Source organism: Anabas testudineus, chromosome 18 (assembly GCF_900324465.2).
Source record: "Anabas testudineus chromosome 18, fAnaTes1.2, whole genome shotgun sequence".
Classification (NCBI taxonomy): Eukaryota; Metazoa; Chordata; class Actinopteri; order Anabantiformes; family Anabantidae; genus Anabas; species Anabas testudineus.
In genome coordinates, this window is record NC_046627.1 from 6327979 (window position 1) to 6345455 (window position 17477).

Consider the following 17477-nt stretch of genomic DNA (forward strand, 5'->3'; position numbering starts at 1 on the left):
AGAAGACACCACAGAATCCACGTCCAGCTGTTCTATAATGTTTTCCTTCATCACTGCTTCATTTGCTGTTTCACTTAGTAGTTCAACTCATGATCCACCAATAGAATTGAAGAACTGATGAGTTCTAATGAGGAAAGTTGGAGATTTGATCTTGACAGGTAAGAGACGTTTGATTGTCACAACAGGTGGTTTGACTTTGGCGACATCTGCTGGAGAAATGTGTTTTAAATTAGATCAAATGTGACTGAATGTTATTTCTATAGAAGACATTTGTGTTGAGACAAGTTCTCGTGGGACTCAGATGAAGGAAATTGTGATTGTGTGGAAATAAATCAAATGGAACAATTGTAAATCTTCTCTCCATTATTTTCTATTTGTGGACATGTCCTTGTTATTTCTGTCCATGTGCTGAACTTCTGGGGATGACTTTGACATTTTAGTAGAATAAAAACAACAACTACAAAGTAGTTCTACATTCAGGAATGGGGAGTGTTTGTGTGACAGTAGCTATAGATGAAGTTTAGTTTCATTTTTATTACAATTATTTAACTGACACACCTTCATGCCTTTACTATAAAAATATTTAATTACTGTAAACAAACCACCTCCACCTACTGTTAATTAAACTCTGTTTAAACACACTTAAGTCAGTGGGTGGAAAAAAACTGGATGAACAACTTGTTCGAACCAGAAAGAGAAGAACACGAGGAAAAACAGATAAATTACAGCAAGGTGAAAAACGAGGTCTACTTCGAAGAGATCATACTAAATTGTAGCAGTAGTAGTATTAGTAGTAGTAGTATTAGTAGTAGTAGTATTAGTAATAGTAGTAGTAGTTAATAGAAATAACAGTGAGGACCAAGTGGTTGTCTGTCCACCTCCATAAAAGTGAAGCGACAGCTGCTTATAGGATGTTTTTGGTGAATCAGTCTAATATCTACAAGACTGAACACGTGGTAGAAGTAAACAAACCCAAAACTCAAGTCACAGTATGAAAACCTTACAGAGTACCTCACTACAAGTAGAAGTACCACTTCAATTTCTTTACTATTACTGACATATGAAGACTAACAGTACAAGTACTCAAGTATTATTTCAATATGTCAGCATAAAACATTTTAACATATGTTTGTCTTTTATAAAGATTGTGCTACTACACATCTTCAGTGAAGTCAGAGGTGCCTCAGGTCTGTCTGGACACAGCTGATGACCCCTCTGCACTGCTGTGTGTTTGTGTTTATAACCTCAAGATCTTCTTCTAAAACTCTGGACACACTGCTGTGATTGTTTGAATGTCAGATAGGATTAAACTGCTGACAAATGTCCTGTTACTTGTCATGTAACAATGTACAGTGTTAATTTTTGCAGAACACAAATAAGTGTTTTACTCAAATAGATAAATATACACATATATACACACATACATACATGAATCATCTTCCTCCATTTATCCTCTGCATCAACTCACTTCATGTCCTCTCACTACGTCTATAAAGATGAATGTAGTGAGAGAGGACATGAAGGTAGTTGATGCAGAGGACAGGGTTAAATGGAGGCAGATGATTCGCTGTGGTGACCCCTGAAAGGAAACAGCTGAAAGGAAAAGAAGAGATAGATAGATATACACATGATGTCAGAGTGAACGTCAGTGTTGTTGTCAGTACTGAATGTGGAGAGTTGTAGTTACTGACAGTGATGGTGATAGTTTCTCTGTGAGTCTATGTCTCTTTAACAGTCCAGTTCCATCCACATGAATATCTGACTTACTTACTATAAGAACTGACAGCAGGTGAACTTTACTCTGACTGAGACTCAGTCCGACCAGTCACACTGCATATTTTATAGTGAAGACATGAAGGTGTGGCTGCACACACACACACACACACTGATGAAGGACGTCGTCAGTTAAATAGAAGTAATAAAAATTAAACTTTAAGTGAACAAATCTCCTTTTTTCCACAGACAGAAGAGAAGCTGCAGAGGGATGAAGTTCATGGGGAAAAGCTGAGTAAGTGGAGCTCTTGATTGGTTTAATTCATCTTCATTTAATGAACCTGGTTTTGTCCTGTTAGTTACAGTTCACTCTTTCAGTCAGTAGTAAAACATGAACACAGCAGTCTGTCTCTTATTGTGAAAATCTGCCCCTGTTTCCTCCTTCCTACCTGTCCTGCGTCATTCCAGGTAACAGCTCACCTGTGTCAGAGTCTTTTCTCGGAGAGTCGTCTTCTTCTCCACTTTGTCTGAATCTCCTGTAAGTTTGCTTTGTTTGATTCTTTGTCTTTGGTTCCGTTCATTGAACTAATGAAGACTAAAGTTCACTAATAGGAGGTTTCACTACGGTACCGATCCAGGACCGTGGTTCCACCTCGTCTCTCTTCCTGGTTCTGTTTATTTCCTCCTTTTGTTGTTGTTGTGTAAAATGTGTCCGTTTAAAAACATCTTTAATGGACATTAGTTGGGTTTTTGTTTTCCTCTTCCTATTACACTAGTAATATTGTACCATTTAATTTACTACATTTATTTCACAGCTACTTTGCAGATTGTTCATAGAAACTCTGATCAGCTGATCTGTGATGTATTAGTACACATTCACCACCTGTCAGTACGTGAAGTGAACTTCACCTTTACCTGCTGCAACATTATTGATGTTTACACAGTAATACACATTAAAATCAGTAAAATCTGTGCAGTACTTTTACTTCTTTGTGTATTTGTGCTGTATTGATGGTGAGTTGTGGAGAGACAGACAGGAAACATGGGAAGAGAAATAGGTGGTACTTTTAACGCTGTACTTTTTCAGCATGTACTTGCACTCTTACTTGAGTACAGAGTCTGTGTACTTGTACTTTAATTTCTGAACAGGAATATCAGTGTTTCCATGATTTCAGATACAAAGAGAATTGATCCAGTATCAGCAGTGTGACCCCCCACCTCCTCACAAATCTCTATTTAACCCTTGATATAATAAAAGCTGCAGTAACTTTCAAAGTTCTTCTTTCACATCACTTCACTGTTTCTGTTCAGTAAAGAAGAAACACGTCTTTGAGCTCACGTCTCTTACTGAACGTCGTCATGCTGCGTTTCACACATGTGGGAACTTGAATGTGGGATTTCATGTTGTTACTGAACTAAGGGCCTGAGTTCCAGGTTTGTACAAGGAAAATCATCTCTGCTGCTGCACTGTAGTTGTTGCTGCTGTGGTTTCCCAAAGTAGATTTTCATGTGTGTTTCTGTTCAGGACTCACATTAATGAACCCCCACCCCCCCTCTGCAAACACAGCACATGTGTCCAGGAATCATTAGAGTAGATTGTTGTACAGCAAACTGCTGATTCTCAGTCATTTCCAGACCTACAGTGTAGTAAGTCTGTTTGTAGAAACTCTATTTAGACTTTGATTTGACTAAGGCTCAGTCTCTCTCTCTTTCTTTCTCTCACACTTACACCCACATATGCAGTACTGTGCAAAAGTCTTAGGCATCATTTGACAACCAGTATTCATTTCCCTTTTTTAACATGAGAAATACAAAAAGTGTTTTTTTGGCTTCTCTCCTTCAGGTTACACTTAATATTTGTCACTTTAGCCACCATAAGCTGTCCATTCTGATATTTTTGTGTTATCACTGTGAGCATATTTCCCATATTTTGTACACTAGCTGTATTCTAATCAAGTGACTACAATAAAAATAGGCTTATAGTTATAATAGCACTGCCAAACCAAAGAAACATGTAGCGTCCCAAGACTTTTGCACAGTAATTTATATACAAGGCACAGACAAAATAAACAACTAAGAAACAAAAGAAAATAACCTGTTCTGTTTTTCATCCCGGAACTTCTGGTCTCATTATTTTATTGGTCTTTCAAAATTACTTTAGCATACCCACCAAAACTGGAATCTAACAACATCCCTTTTTTGTGTTCTGCAAAAGTGACACTGTACATTGTTAGGTTGTGATTTGTCAGCAGTTTAATCCTAACTTGACATTCAAACAATCACAGCAGTGTGTCCAGAGTTTTAGAAGAAGATCTTCAGGTTATAAACACAAACACACAGCAGTGCAGAGTGGTCATCAGCTGTGTCCAGACAGACCTGAGTCACCTCTGACTTCACTGAAGATGTGTAGTAGCACAATCTTTATAAAAGACAAACATATGTTAAACTGTTTTATGCTTGATTCATCTTCATTAAATGAACCTGGTTTTGTCCTGTTAGTTCCAGTTCACTCTTTCAGTCAGTAGTGGAACATGGACACAGCAGTCTGTCTCTTATTGTGAAAATCTGCTCCTGTTTCCTCCTTCCTACCTGTCCTACGTCATTCCAGGTAACAGCTCACCTGTGTCAGAGTCTTTTCTCGGAGAGTCGTCTTCTTCTCCACTTTGTCTGAATCTCCTGTAAGTTTGCTTTGTTTGATTCTTTCTCTTTGGTTCCGTTCATTGAACTAATGAAGACTAAAGTTCACTAATAGGAGGTTTCACTACGGTACCGATCCAGGACCGTGGTTCCACCTCGTCTCTCTTCCTGGTTCACTTTATTTATTTATTTATTCTTTTTAAAACCGTCTTTAATGGACCTAGAGTTAGTGGATGGTCTCTAGTTGAACACAGAGTCGTTGTTACTGTGGAGCTCCACTTACTGAGGACTGAAGGCAGCTTTTCCTGCCTCCATCAGCCTGTGGAGGAGGCGGAGATGAGCCGCTGCTCTCCCGCTGTCTGAGCCACTAAATGCGGTCTGAGGGGTGAATGGAAAGAGGAGAGAGAAAAGAACAGCAGGCAACAAAAACTCTGGACAGGTTGGTAGGTCCAGTAACTGGACTCAGGAGATGTACAGCTCCAATTCAGAGGATACCTGCAGAAAAGTACAGAGAGGAGGAAACACAACTACAGGAGAGAAGACACAAAGTTAATGACATGCAATGGTGGCATTTGAATTGATATAGGAGAAAGGAGAGAGGAGAAGCTTTTTAAGGAGTTATTGGTACAAACTAACTCTGAGATTTCTTACAGTATTACTTGAGGCTAATACTAAGTCATCAATGGTGAGAATGTGTTTAGACATAGTGTCTCTGAGATTTTTAGGCTCAAACAGTATAACCTCTGTCTTGTCCGGATTTAGGAGAAGGAAATTGGAGGTCATCCAGGCCTTTATGTCTTTTAAGGATGCTTGAAGTTTGACTAATTGATTAGGTTCTTCTTGTTTTATAGATAAATACATTAGAATTTTTAGTGTTTCCTAATAATATTGCCTAAGGGGGACATATAGAGAGTGAAAAGAACATATCATACCAACATACCAAACACAGATCCCTGTGGAACTCCATAGCTGACTTTGCTGTGCATTGAAGACTCATCATTAACGTGTAGAAACTGAAATCTATCTGATAGATATGATTTAAACCACTCTAGTGCTGTTTCTTTGATCCCAATGACATGTTCCAGTCTGTGTAATAAAATGTTGTGATCTATAGTGTCGAATGCAGCACTAAGATCTAACAAGACGAGTATAGAGAGTAGACCATTGTCTGATGCTAATAGAAGATCATTAGTGACCTTTACCACTGCTGTTTCTGTACTATGATGTACTCTAAATCCTGACTGGAAATCTTCATACAAGTTATTGCTACGCAGGTGGTCGTACGAGATCTTTTCAAGGATTTTAGAGATAAAGGGCAGATTGGATATTGGTCTATAATTCACTAAAACCCCTGAGTCCAGAGAAGGCTTTTTGAGTAGGGGCTTGACTACAGCAACCTTAAAAGCCTGTGGTACGTAGCCTGTTTGTAAAGATAGATTGATGTTTTGTTATATGGATATGCTGCTCAAACATCTTTGAGCAGTCTTGTCAGGGGTCTAAGAACATGTTGATCTTAGAGTCAGGTTCACTTTTCCAGGTGTTAATTTATAATCTGACATGGTTGGTATTGGTATTGGTGTGTGTGATAGAATGAACATGAAAAATAAAATACAGAAAAAACTGCAGCCACAAGTCTACTAAACAGAGTTATGCGTACAAATCTAATTACACCATTAAATATCACTGGCAGCACCTAAACAGACAGTAGTAACAGGTTGAGAATCTTACACTAATAGAATCTGTTAAGGAAAAACAAGCACTACAGTGAAAGACTTTACTTTGAGTGGATCTGATGAACAGTAATGGTTAACTAAGGAAATCTAACACGGTCTTAACCTGCACTCTACGATGTTACAACATATAATACACATAATAGTCACAGCTCAACGTCAAACTATCAGACAAACCATAAAGACAGGACCTGATTTACACAAACCTGACGTTAAACTATTAAAAAACTCTTTCATTGTATTAGGTTATTGGACATGTGATTGTCTTAATTAGTAATTAATCTGGCACGTTATTGAACACATAAGCACTAAGTAGGTTATAATCTACAAACTACTGAACCCACACAGCTGAATTGATTTCACCAGCTGCCTTCTCTGTGATATTTTTACCTTACTACCAGAGTGAAAGAGATCTCCTGATGTAGTTCAATTTGAGCTGAACTAACTTCAGTCCAGTTTTTGTTTGAAATAATCAGAGGTAGTTTGTTGGATCAAGTCATTTTCTGTAGATAGAGAGATTGTGTCTCATCAAATCAGTGGATCTCAGTCCTTCTGTGTGTCAGTGAGTGTAAATGTTGGTCCATCATCCTGTGTGTGCTGGGCTGCAGCTTCATGCCTCCATCTAGTGGACTGATAGTAGAAGTAGAGCAGCTGATGGCAGCTTCCTCTGCCTCCCACTGCTGTCTGACTGCATTCAAGTGACACTGATATGAAAGAGGAAAGAAGAGCCAATCAGTGGAGGAGCAGCTGATCTTTGTCCAGGAGAAATGATGGAAAGGAGGATTTCAGTTTTCACTGCACATCAATGATTTGTGTTTCCTCTCCACATGAAGGTAGAAAGTGTGTGTGAGCTGATGTGGATGTGGATTCAGCAGCATGGATCAGTGTGAAGACAGAGAGGAGGGAGTCCCTCCCTCTAAAACCACTCTGTGTGGGGACCATGAGAGCCAGACCAAAGCTCAGAGGTGAGATGACTGAGACCATCGGACTGATTCTGTCTCCAAGTCTCATCTAGAATTGAATATTTCATCAGGACATTTTTACTATTCTTCTGATTCTATTTTATTATTTATGAAGGAAACTTTGACTGAATATGTGAGCGTCACCAAAGTTGTTTTTCTATCAGGTCCGATCAAAGACCAGAATCTCCTGGACCAGGACCTGAACCCAGCTGTGTGTCCTTCAAGAGCGACTGCTCAAAAGACGGTTTTATTGAGTTTAAACATCAACCTTCATCAGACACGGAGTAAGTTGTTGTGAGTTTAAAATCAGTCTGAACAATATGATGTAAACTTTCTCTGATGATAAATTGTTGTGTTCTTTGGATTTCTGGATATTTCTGATGTGAGTAAGTTGATTTCTGTTTGAAATGTTGATTTGAAGGAGAAGCTTTCTTCACTATTCTTCCAGCAAACACTCTGATCATGGATCAAATCTCCATCCAGCCAGTAGCTAAACCACTGATCCTGTAGAGGGTCTCAGGGGGCTGCTCCTCTTCTAATGAAGTGCTGACTTGCAGGCAGACGTCAAAGGAAGCAGCTGAACACCACAAATGTTGAACTCTGATCAAATCTTTGTGATTGAAGTTCTCCAAATGACGATTTTGGTATAAATGTCTTAAAGAATCTTGACTTCTTCACTTCCTGTTGGAAGACTTTAGTTGTAATGTTGTTGAAGTCAGTGTAGAGGACTGTTTGTCCCCAGTGTCAGTACCAGAGCTGACATCTGAAGATTAATTTAGGATCCACCAACTAATGAATGAATGAAGTTGTTCAAATGTGAATTAGTCAAAGTGAATTGTGTGAGCAGCAGCACTATGCCTCATACTCACACAGTTCAACATATTCAGACTGGGAGCTGCCCAGTACAACCAGTGTGATCCAAGCAGACTCTGTCTCTAAATGCCTTGTTCCAACACTTGAGCATTGTTCAGTGAGGGAGGCAGAGATATCTGTTGTTCAGAGCTGCTGAGACTAAACCAAAGTGACTGGTGACAGTAAAGCTTCACCACTACAGGGAGTCTCTGATTCACTGTTCACATCAAATTTCTCTTCATGGACCTTTACCTTGTGTGTGTCTCTGTGTGGACAGACATACTGTGAGCTCATTCTTGATGATTCCTCCACAGAGTGGACCAGGAGAGCTCAGAGGTTCCCAGTGGTCAGTCTGCCCAGCAGCATCCAACACACCTGGACTCCATATTTCTGGTCTGTACATGTCCAACTACTACTTTTCCATCTGTTGTGTTCCCAATAATCTCCATGCTGCACTTTTTAGACCAGTGGATTGTCAGTCTGTCCAACATGGATCTGATGTTTGGCTCCATGATTTGAGCTGGATTGTGTCATTCATATAGTTTCTGTTCCAGCTGCTGGAGGAGAACATTGTCACTTTTGTGAAGAACGAGCTAAAGAAGATCCAAAAAGTTCTGAGTCGACATTACCCACAATGCTTAGAGAATCAGAGGGAGGATGAGGAGGTTTTGGATGGTGAGGATGAAGATCAGAGGAGGAGCAGCAGAGAGGCATTTCTGAAGATCACACTGAACTTCCTGAGGAGAATGAAGCAGGAGGAGCTGGCTGACTGTCTGCAGAGCAGTAAGAGGATTTCTCTGAACATTTTACATCATGGACAAATGAGACGTTTACTGAGAGCTGAAGATGTGGAGTGTTAATATGTTGAAATGTGAATCATTAAGGGTCATGAAACTGTCAAACTGTGTTTTCATTATAAATTATATTGATCATGTTTTTGTGGTTTCATTCAGGAACTCCTGCTGCAGTTTGTCAGCGTGAACTTAAATCTAATCTGAAGAAGAAGTTCCAGTGTGTGTTTGAGGGGATTGCTAAAGCAGGAAACCCAACCCTTCTGAAACAGATCTACACAGAACTGTACATTACAGAGGGAGAGACTGGAGAGGTCAATGATGAACATGAGGTCAGACAGATTGAAACAGCATCCAGGAAACCACACAGACCAGAAAGAAGAATCAGACATGAAGACATCTTTAAAGGCTCACCTGGAAGACAGGAACCAATCAGAACAGTGATGACAAAGGGAGTGGCTGGCATTGGGAAAACAGTCTTAACACAGAAGTTTACTCTGGACTGGGCTGAAGACAAAGCCAACCAGGACATACAGTTCTCATTTCCATTGACTTTCAGAGAGCTGAATGTGCTGAAAGAGAAAAAGTTCAGCTTGGTGGAACTTGTTCATCACTTCTTTACTGAAACCAAAGAAGCAGGAATCTGCAGGTTTGAAGAGTTCCAGGTTGTGTTCGTCTTGGACGGTCTGGATGAGTGTCGACTTCCTCTGGACTTCCACAACAATCAGATCCTGACTGATGTGACAGAGTCCACCTCAGTGGATGTGCTGCTGACAAACCTGATCAGGGGGAACCTGCTTCCCTCTGCTCGCCTCTGGATAACCACACGACCTGCAGCAGCCAATCAGATCCCTCCTGAGTGTGTTGACATGGTGACAGAGGTCAGAGGGTTCACTGACCCACAGAAGGAGCAGTACTTTACGAAGAAGTTCAGAGATGAGGAGCAGGCCAGAACAATCATCTCCCACATCAAGACATCACGAAGCCTCCACATCATGTGTCACATCCCAGTCTTCTGCTGGATCACTGCTACAGTTCTGGAGGATGTGTTGAAAACCAGAGAGAGAGGAGAGCTGCCCAAGACCCTGACTGAGATGTACATCCACTTCCTGGTGGTTCAGACCAAAATGAAGAACATCAAGTATGATGGAGGAGCTGAGACAGATCCACACTGGAGTCCAGAGAGCAGGAAGATGATTGAGTGTCTGGGAAAACTGGCTTTTGAGCAGCTGCAGAAAGGAAACCTGATCTTCTATGAATCAGACCTGACAGAGTGTGGCATCGATATCAGAGCAGCCTCAGTGTACTCAGGAGTGTTCACACAGATCTTTAAAGAGGAGAGAGGACTGTACCAGGACAAGGTGTTCTGCTTCATCCATCTGAGTGTTCAGGAGTTTCTGGCTGCTCTTCATGTCCATCTGACCTTTGTCAACTCTGGAGTCAATCTGCTGTCTGAAGAACAGTCAACTTCTCTGAGTTCCAAACAGTTAAGATGTGAACTAAAACTTCTCCACCAGAGTGCTGTGGACAAGGCCGAACAAAGTCTAAATGGACACCTGGACTTGTTTCTTCGTTTTCTCCTTGGTCTTTCATTGCAGACCAATCAGACTCTCCTACGAGGTCTGCAGACAGAGACAGGAAGTAGATCACAGACCAATCAGGAAACAGTCCAGTACATCAAGAAGAAGATCAAAGAGACTCCCTCAGCAGAGAAAAGCATCAACCTGTTCCACTGTCTGAATGAACTGAATGATCGTTCTCTAGTGGAGGAGAACCAACAGTACATGAACTCAGGAAGTCTCTCCACATATAAACTGTCTCCTGCTCAGTGGTCAGCTCTGCTCTTCATGTTGGTGTCATCAGGAAAAGATCTGGATGTATGTGTTCCATTCAAATACTCTTCATACTTTTCAGAGAAGGATCTTCTGTTTGTGCTGGGAGTCGTCAAAGTCTCCAAGAAAGTTGTGTAAGTGTAAAGATAGTGGAATTTATTCATCATTAAATCCACAGCTATTGTATTTTAACAACAAAACAGAACTTATTACTTGTTTTCTTGTATTACATAATATTTAATTTTATTTTAACACAAATGTTGTCATGTTATACATCACTGTTTTTCAGACTGAGTGGCTGTAACCTCTCAGGGAGAAGCTGTGAAGCTCTGTCCTCAGTTCTCAGCTCCCAGTCCTCTAGTCTGAGAGAACTGGACCTGAGTAACAACGACCTGCAGGATTCAGGATTAAAGCTTCTGTCTGCTGGACTGGAGAATCCACACTGTAAACTGGAAACTCTCAGGTCAGGTCAAGTTTCTTTTTTAAATAAATGGGGATATTTAACAAGTCTGTATTCTAACTGACATGAGATAGACCAAGGCAGATTAAACTTCCTGATATCACGAGTTTTAAGTTGCAGAAGTTTCTTATCAGTATTTTTACAATATATAAAAAACTGTACTTTCTTTTCCTATCATTGTGTTGTATCTTTTTAGTTTAGGGTCAACATCAAAGGTGATTACAGTTTGACACAAATGTTGTCATCTTATGCATCACTGTTTTTCAGACTGAGTGACTGTAACCTCTCAAAGAGAAGCTGTGAAGCTCTCTCCTCAGTTCTCAGCTCCCTGTTCTCTAGTCTGAGAGAACTGGACCTGGATAACAACGACCTGCAGGATTCAGGATTGAAGCTTCTGTCTGCTGGACTGGAAAATCCACACTGTAAACTGGAAACTCTCAGGTCAGGTTTAAATTCGGTTTTAATTAACTGGAGATATTTAACAAGTCTATAATTCTAACTGACATGACAGAGACCAAAGCAGATTAAACATACTAATTTCACAATATGGAGACAGAAGTTGTTACAGAACTTTCTCATCTGTATTTTACAACAAATAAAATAGCTGTATTTTTCCTGTGTGTTTTAAATTCATTGAGTCTTAAAGGTGATTATCGTTTAACACAGATACATCTCTTTTTTTAGACTGAGTTGCTGTAACCTATCACAAAGAAGCTGTGAAGCTCTGTCCTCAGTTCTCAGCTCCCAGTCCTCTAGTTTGAGAGAAATTATCCTGAGTAACAACGACCTGCAGGATTCAGGAGTGAAATTTCTGTCTGCTGGACTGGAGAATCCACACTGTAAACTGGAAACACTCAGGTCAGGTCAAGTTTGTGTTTTAAAAACTTAAATATATATTTATTTATGTGATAACAGAGGACATGAGTTTGGCTGGTGTGAGGGTAGACGATGCCCACGATAGAGTGAGGTGGAAAGGGATGATTCGCTGTGGCGTCCCCTGATGGGAAAAGTCGAAAAAGATGAAACATTCATGATCATTCATGTTTTTTTAAACAGACATGTAGCTTTGAACCACACCTCAATTCTTTGTCATTTTTTGGACTCCAGGTTTGCAACCTGACTCTAGTTTATGTTGTTAGAGCTTCACTTACTTTTTCTACCATGATTCTGTATGTGACTAACTTTGCTTCAAATTCAAATAGGGGGATGGGATGTTTGTCTGTACAAAAAACCCACCACCAAATCTCATCTGTTCTACAGACTGTCAGGCTGTCTGATCACAGAGGAAGGCTGTGCTTCTCTGGCCTCAGCTCTGAGCTCCAACCCCTCCCATCTGAGAGAGCTGGATCTGAGTTACAATCATCCAGGAGACTTAGGAGTGAAGCTGCTGTCTGCTGGATTGGAGGATCCACACTGGAGACTGGACACTCTCAGGTATGGAGAGGCCTGCTGCAGCCAAAGACAGAGTCTGATGGAGGAGGAAGTAGGGATGTTAATGATTAATTATTAATCAATGTTAATAATTGATTCAGTTAAAATCTATATAAACTGATGATGCAGAAGTTGTTTCAGAAAAAAGGCCAGTATTCCTCTTTGTTACCTTGTTGCTCCTCCAGATGGTGCCTCCATTTGTTAGAATTAATAAAACAAAGCACCTCTTTGCCATGAAAGGATGAAAAATATGTTTCACTGTGGAGTCGTGTTAATGAACACTGCAGCAGAAAGTAGTTTTGTGCTGGAAACATTTCCTCTCAGCTGATGACAAATCTTCACTGAAGCACTTTACATTCAGCAAAGAAAAGAGGGGAGCTCCTGTAATTCTGACTTCAGTGTCTCATTCTGACTTTGTGAACAAATCTCCTCATGATGAAATCAGGTGTTCCATTAGATTCTGTGAACTGAACAGGAAATTCAGCTTTACTGCCACTACCAGTGTTGATAGATCTCAGGAGATGAACCAGCAACCAGGTCTATGAGAACAAGCCCAAAAGAAGCGACTGGGCTCTAAAAGCCAACAGAAAAAGCCCAACACAGGCAGCCTTATCCAACTTATAGGTAGAGTTTTTATCCACAGAATGACAATGAATGAATATCAGAGGATTGAATCAGGTCACAGCATCATGTCTCTGTCTCCTCAAATAGTGATGATTGAAGCATCTTTACCTTCCTGAGATCCTGATCTTGTCATGATGAGATCTTGTGTCATATATAGGAGACAGTAAATCAGAACTAGAACATGTTCATTTCATCATTACAATCTGTCAAAGAGGAAAAACTCCTTGTTGTTTCACAGTTGAAGAATTAGTTTGTGATTGAATGTTTTTCTCCTCAAACTCCTGTTTTCACTTTCTGTCTCTGGCTGCTCCAACAAATCTGACACCAAATCAGATGAAGCCACAAAGTCTGTGTGTAATGATCAATATCCAGTAGCTGTAGGTGAACTAGACTTCCTCTGAACACAGGACAACGTGTGAAGCTCAGCTGAGATCAGTCCACAGACATTAGAGAGAGGAAAACACACACACAGAGTCCATGTATGTGGAGTTGAGCCTCTTGGACTTTGCTCTCCAGTTTCCTGCTTCCTGTGGTGTCACATTAGTTTGTCCGGTGACAGAGACTGAAAGCAGGTGTCTGACACCAAAACTGCTGTGAACTAGAGAATTGAAATCTTTCCTCCATGTCACCTCCCTGCTCCGTAGAATTCCAAGATAAGGACTCCAATTCCTTAGTTGTTTGCTGAATGTCCATCCCTACATACAAGCCTCCATTAGAACAGATCCAGAAGACACTGTGTGTATGAGAGCATGTAATGTCCATGTGTGCATGCTGAAAGAGAATGTGCTGCTCTGACCCCCCTCCTCCTTTCAGGGTGGAGCCTGGTGGATTCCGATGGTTGAGACCAGGTCTGAGGAAGTGTAAGTGTGTTTTTAATGAGACTGATGAAAACAAAGCAGCAACATTCAACCATCTTCAAACTGTCACATCACTCATTCAAATCCCTGATGTCATGAGTCCTCATCAAACTGATGATAGATTAATAACTGCAGCTGGATTGTGTCTTGTTCTCTCCATCAGATTTCTGTCAACTCACCATCGACACAAACACAGTGAACAGAGAACTACGACTGTCTGACAACAACAGGAAGGTGACACGTGTGGAGGAAGATCAGTCATATCCTGATCATCCAGACAGATTTGACCAGTGTCGTCAGCTGCTGTGTAGTAATGTTCTGACTGGTCGCTGTTACTGGGAGGTCGACTGGTGCGGATGGGTTGATATATCAGTGAGTTACAGAGGAATCGGAAGGAGAGGAGACGGGAAAGACTGTTGGTTTGGAATGAACGATCAGTCCTGGAGTCTGAGTTGCTCTGATGATGATTACTATGTACTCCACAATAACAGAAGAACATCCTTCTCATCCTCTGACTCCAAAAGAGTATCAGTGTATGTGGACTGTCCTGCTGGGACTCTGTCCTTCTACAGAGTCTCCTCTGACAAACTGATCCACCTCCACACCTACAACACCACATTCACTGAACCTCTTTATCCTGCATTTGGAGTCAGGTTCCCTGGTTCCTCAGTGTCTCTGTGTTCAGTGTAGTACTGAGAGTGTCGTCCTGTCAGAGAAACGTTGTCTCTGTTGAACAGATAGTTCAGTCTCTACATGTCTGTCTCTTTCACTCAGACACACGTTTCAGATTCATGGATTCAATCAGTTTCTTCTTGAACCAGTTCTAAATGATTCCTTGTAAACTTGTTCCTCTTCCAGTCCTTTAAAGATGAAGCTCCGATTATTCCAGGATCCAGATGTTGAGGACTTGTTCTGAAGTCTTGTTCTGTCTGTGTCACTGTTGTTGTGGACTGTATCTGTAAGTGCTGGGTTCATCTACAGCAGGGGTGTCAAACTCAATTGCTCAGGGGGCCAAAATCCAAAACACACTTTAGGTCGCGGGCCAAACAGAATAAACATTTATTGAACACACTAAAACTTTTAAAACTTTTTTAACATAAACCTTAAATAACTTATAATATTTTGCTCTCTATAAAAATATATCCTGTCTAAATTATACAAGTTAGAAATAAAGTAAACATTAAAAGAACAAACTTCTTCAAATTTCTTTAATCTTCTGTCATTTTATATAAAAAATGAACTTAAATGTTAAATATACCAAAAGATTTTACTCTCCATAAAAATATCTCCTGTCAAAATTATACAAATTCAAAATATGAACATGCTGCATAACAAAACCTGGAAATATAAATAAAATTTGTGCTTTTCAGCAATAACAAATAAAATCATTCAGTCTTTGCTCTTAAGTCATTTTATCAGAGCTGCATCTGTTTTTGTCAACAAGTTCTTTTATATTTGTTGTGAGGTTCTGTGTTGTGGAGATTCTCAGGATGGACTGTAGTTTCTCACCAGTGAGACGACTCCTGTGTGCTGTTTTGTTAGTCTTCATCACTGAGAACAGCTTCTCACTAAGATTTGTTCTACCAAACATAAACAAGGTTCGAGCCTCATGTGGACGGAGCTGGGACATTTCTGCGGGAATGGAGTGAATAAACTGTGCGGGTCCTGCAGTGTCCTACTTTACCTTCAGTCATTACACTGCAGCTCAATCAGCTCAATCTGAATCTGCACAAGTGCAGTTTACACATAGACGGTAAATGTGTTGAGAAGCAACTCAAAATGATTTTCTTGTTCGTCAAAGTCATCAAAGCTCCGTGAGAACTCAGTTTATCAGCAAAGTGCGTATTTGTGAACAGTGTTGTAACGATATGGTTCAACATTACTTGGCATCCTGAGGACCAGCTTCATAATAACCTGCAGCATCATAAACTAGATTTGATTAACGCGGAATGTGTTCGACAAAGCAGCTGAAGCGCTGCATTATGGGATCTGTAGTTTAATGTGTTACCAGCGCTTCATATCACCATAAATAACAATAATATAGAAATTATCTCGCGGGCCGGATATAATTACAAGCCGGGCTGGATGTGGCCCGCGGGCTGTGAGTTTGACACATATGATCTACAGCATCCACACACATCTGGAAACACATCTGTGTGTCTGACTTGATCCAACAATGACTAGAAGCTGCAGTTGGACCTTTTCAGAATAAAAGCATGTGTTTGTATCCTGCAGCAGGACATCAGTGTGTTCCTTCAGGCTGCTGTATTGAACCAACACACTGAGCTCAAATTGAGCTTTATTCACTTCAACTTTGTTCTTGGTCTCTGTGATGGAAAAGTTTCAGTTTAACATCTGGAGCAAAATCCAAAGTGTCCAAGTGGAAGAAGAGTTTTTGTGTTGGTGTTAAAGAAGCTCTGAGAGTGAACCATCAGAAACATGAATGTGTGGTTGTTAGTAAGTAAAGCTCTAGATATCTACCTAACAGAACCTGCCCCATGGACTAACTGTAGTTTGATGATCTGACTTTAGTTTGGATTGAGCTCATGTGTTTCTATATTTTCTTAAGTTGGACCTTTACATTTACATTTAGTCATCCAAAGTGACATTCAAGGGTAGACAGTGTAAGCATAAGGAGGTCTTGCCTACACACCCTTCTTGAAGGTAGGCCACAGCTGGGATTCGCTTGTATCAAACCATTGAAGTAACCAACAATACCTCTGGGATTTTTAGGGACTTAGACACATCTCAGGAAACTCAACCAACATGGAAAACAGATGTTGGCATCCATTTAAGAGTCCATCTTGGTGTGGGTTGAAGTTAACATTGTAGATACTTACTGCTGTGGCTTTATTGATTGTTATACCCATATTAAGGAGAATATAGCACCAAGAAAGCAGAAAAACAACATATTATGGAGAGGGGCATAGGATAGGAGAAAGTGGGAAAGGGTCACTGATGGCAGAATGCATAGAGAGGGAGATCATTCCTAGGATTATTTTGTTCCATAATATACTTAAAAAGCTAATATTTTCAATTGTGCTTCAGACTGACCCCTGCCAGTGACCTGGAGGTTCTAAAATGTATGTTTAATTATTCACAACCTCTACAGTTCTTCAGAACCAGACTTGTAAAAACTGGGCTTTTCTTATTCTCACCAGAAAAACTTTCAGTTTCTCCAGCAGCAGAATATTAATCTGCTATTTACACCTGTTTCCTTAAAGAAAGCAAATGAGGAGACACAAGTAAAACAGCATCATGTAATGAAACCATATACATCAACTCAGGAGATCTCGATTATAATTGCTTTCTAAACCAAACAGTACACAGGTCAGATGTACGGTGGCTGTGTGGAGAGAAAAAAACTGAGATCTGAACCCTCACCTGACTGTCAGGGATCAAGTGCCTTAATCCAGCTGTTGATGCAGTAGGTACTGGCTCAGTTGAAACAACATTTCAACAACAGGAGCTCTTGAGGAACTAACTGAAAGCAGCTTGAAACAGCACTGACCAAAACGAACTGTGTCTATGAGCTTGTTCCACAGACAGAAAACAACTATGATGGGACCAACTCTGTATTTTCAGCCT

General features: G+C 40.4%; 1 protein-coding gene and 1 long non-coding RNA gene across 3 annotated transcripts in view; both read left to right on the plus strand.

Moving 5' to 3' along the window:
• Positions 1-12403, plus strand: part of LOC113155808 (NACHT, LRR and PYD domains-containing protein 12-like) — a gene marked incomplete at its 3' end in the record, with an annotated part of 144181 nt that extends 131778 nt beyond the window's left edge. The window contains 3 exon segments of the mRNA XM_033326757.1: positions 10807-10980; positions 11662-11835; positions 12238-12403. Coding sequence (XP_033182648.1) covers positions 10807-10980; positions 11662-11835; positions 12238-12403 — 514 coding nt within the window.
• LOC117153065 lies at positions 101-6958 on the plus strand. 2 transcript variants are annotated; one of them, XR_004463480.1, is made up of 4 exons: positions 101-158; positions 1963-2008; positions 4232-4391; positions 6914-6958. It is a non-coding gene; the product is annotated as an uncharacterized LOC117153065 (long non-coding RNA). The 2 variants fall into 2 exon arrangements; XR_004463479.1 differs by lacking the exon at positions 101-158 and having other exon boundaries at positions 1924-2008.
• Positions 12404-17477: the final 5074 nt, after the last annotated feature.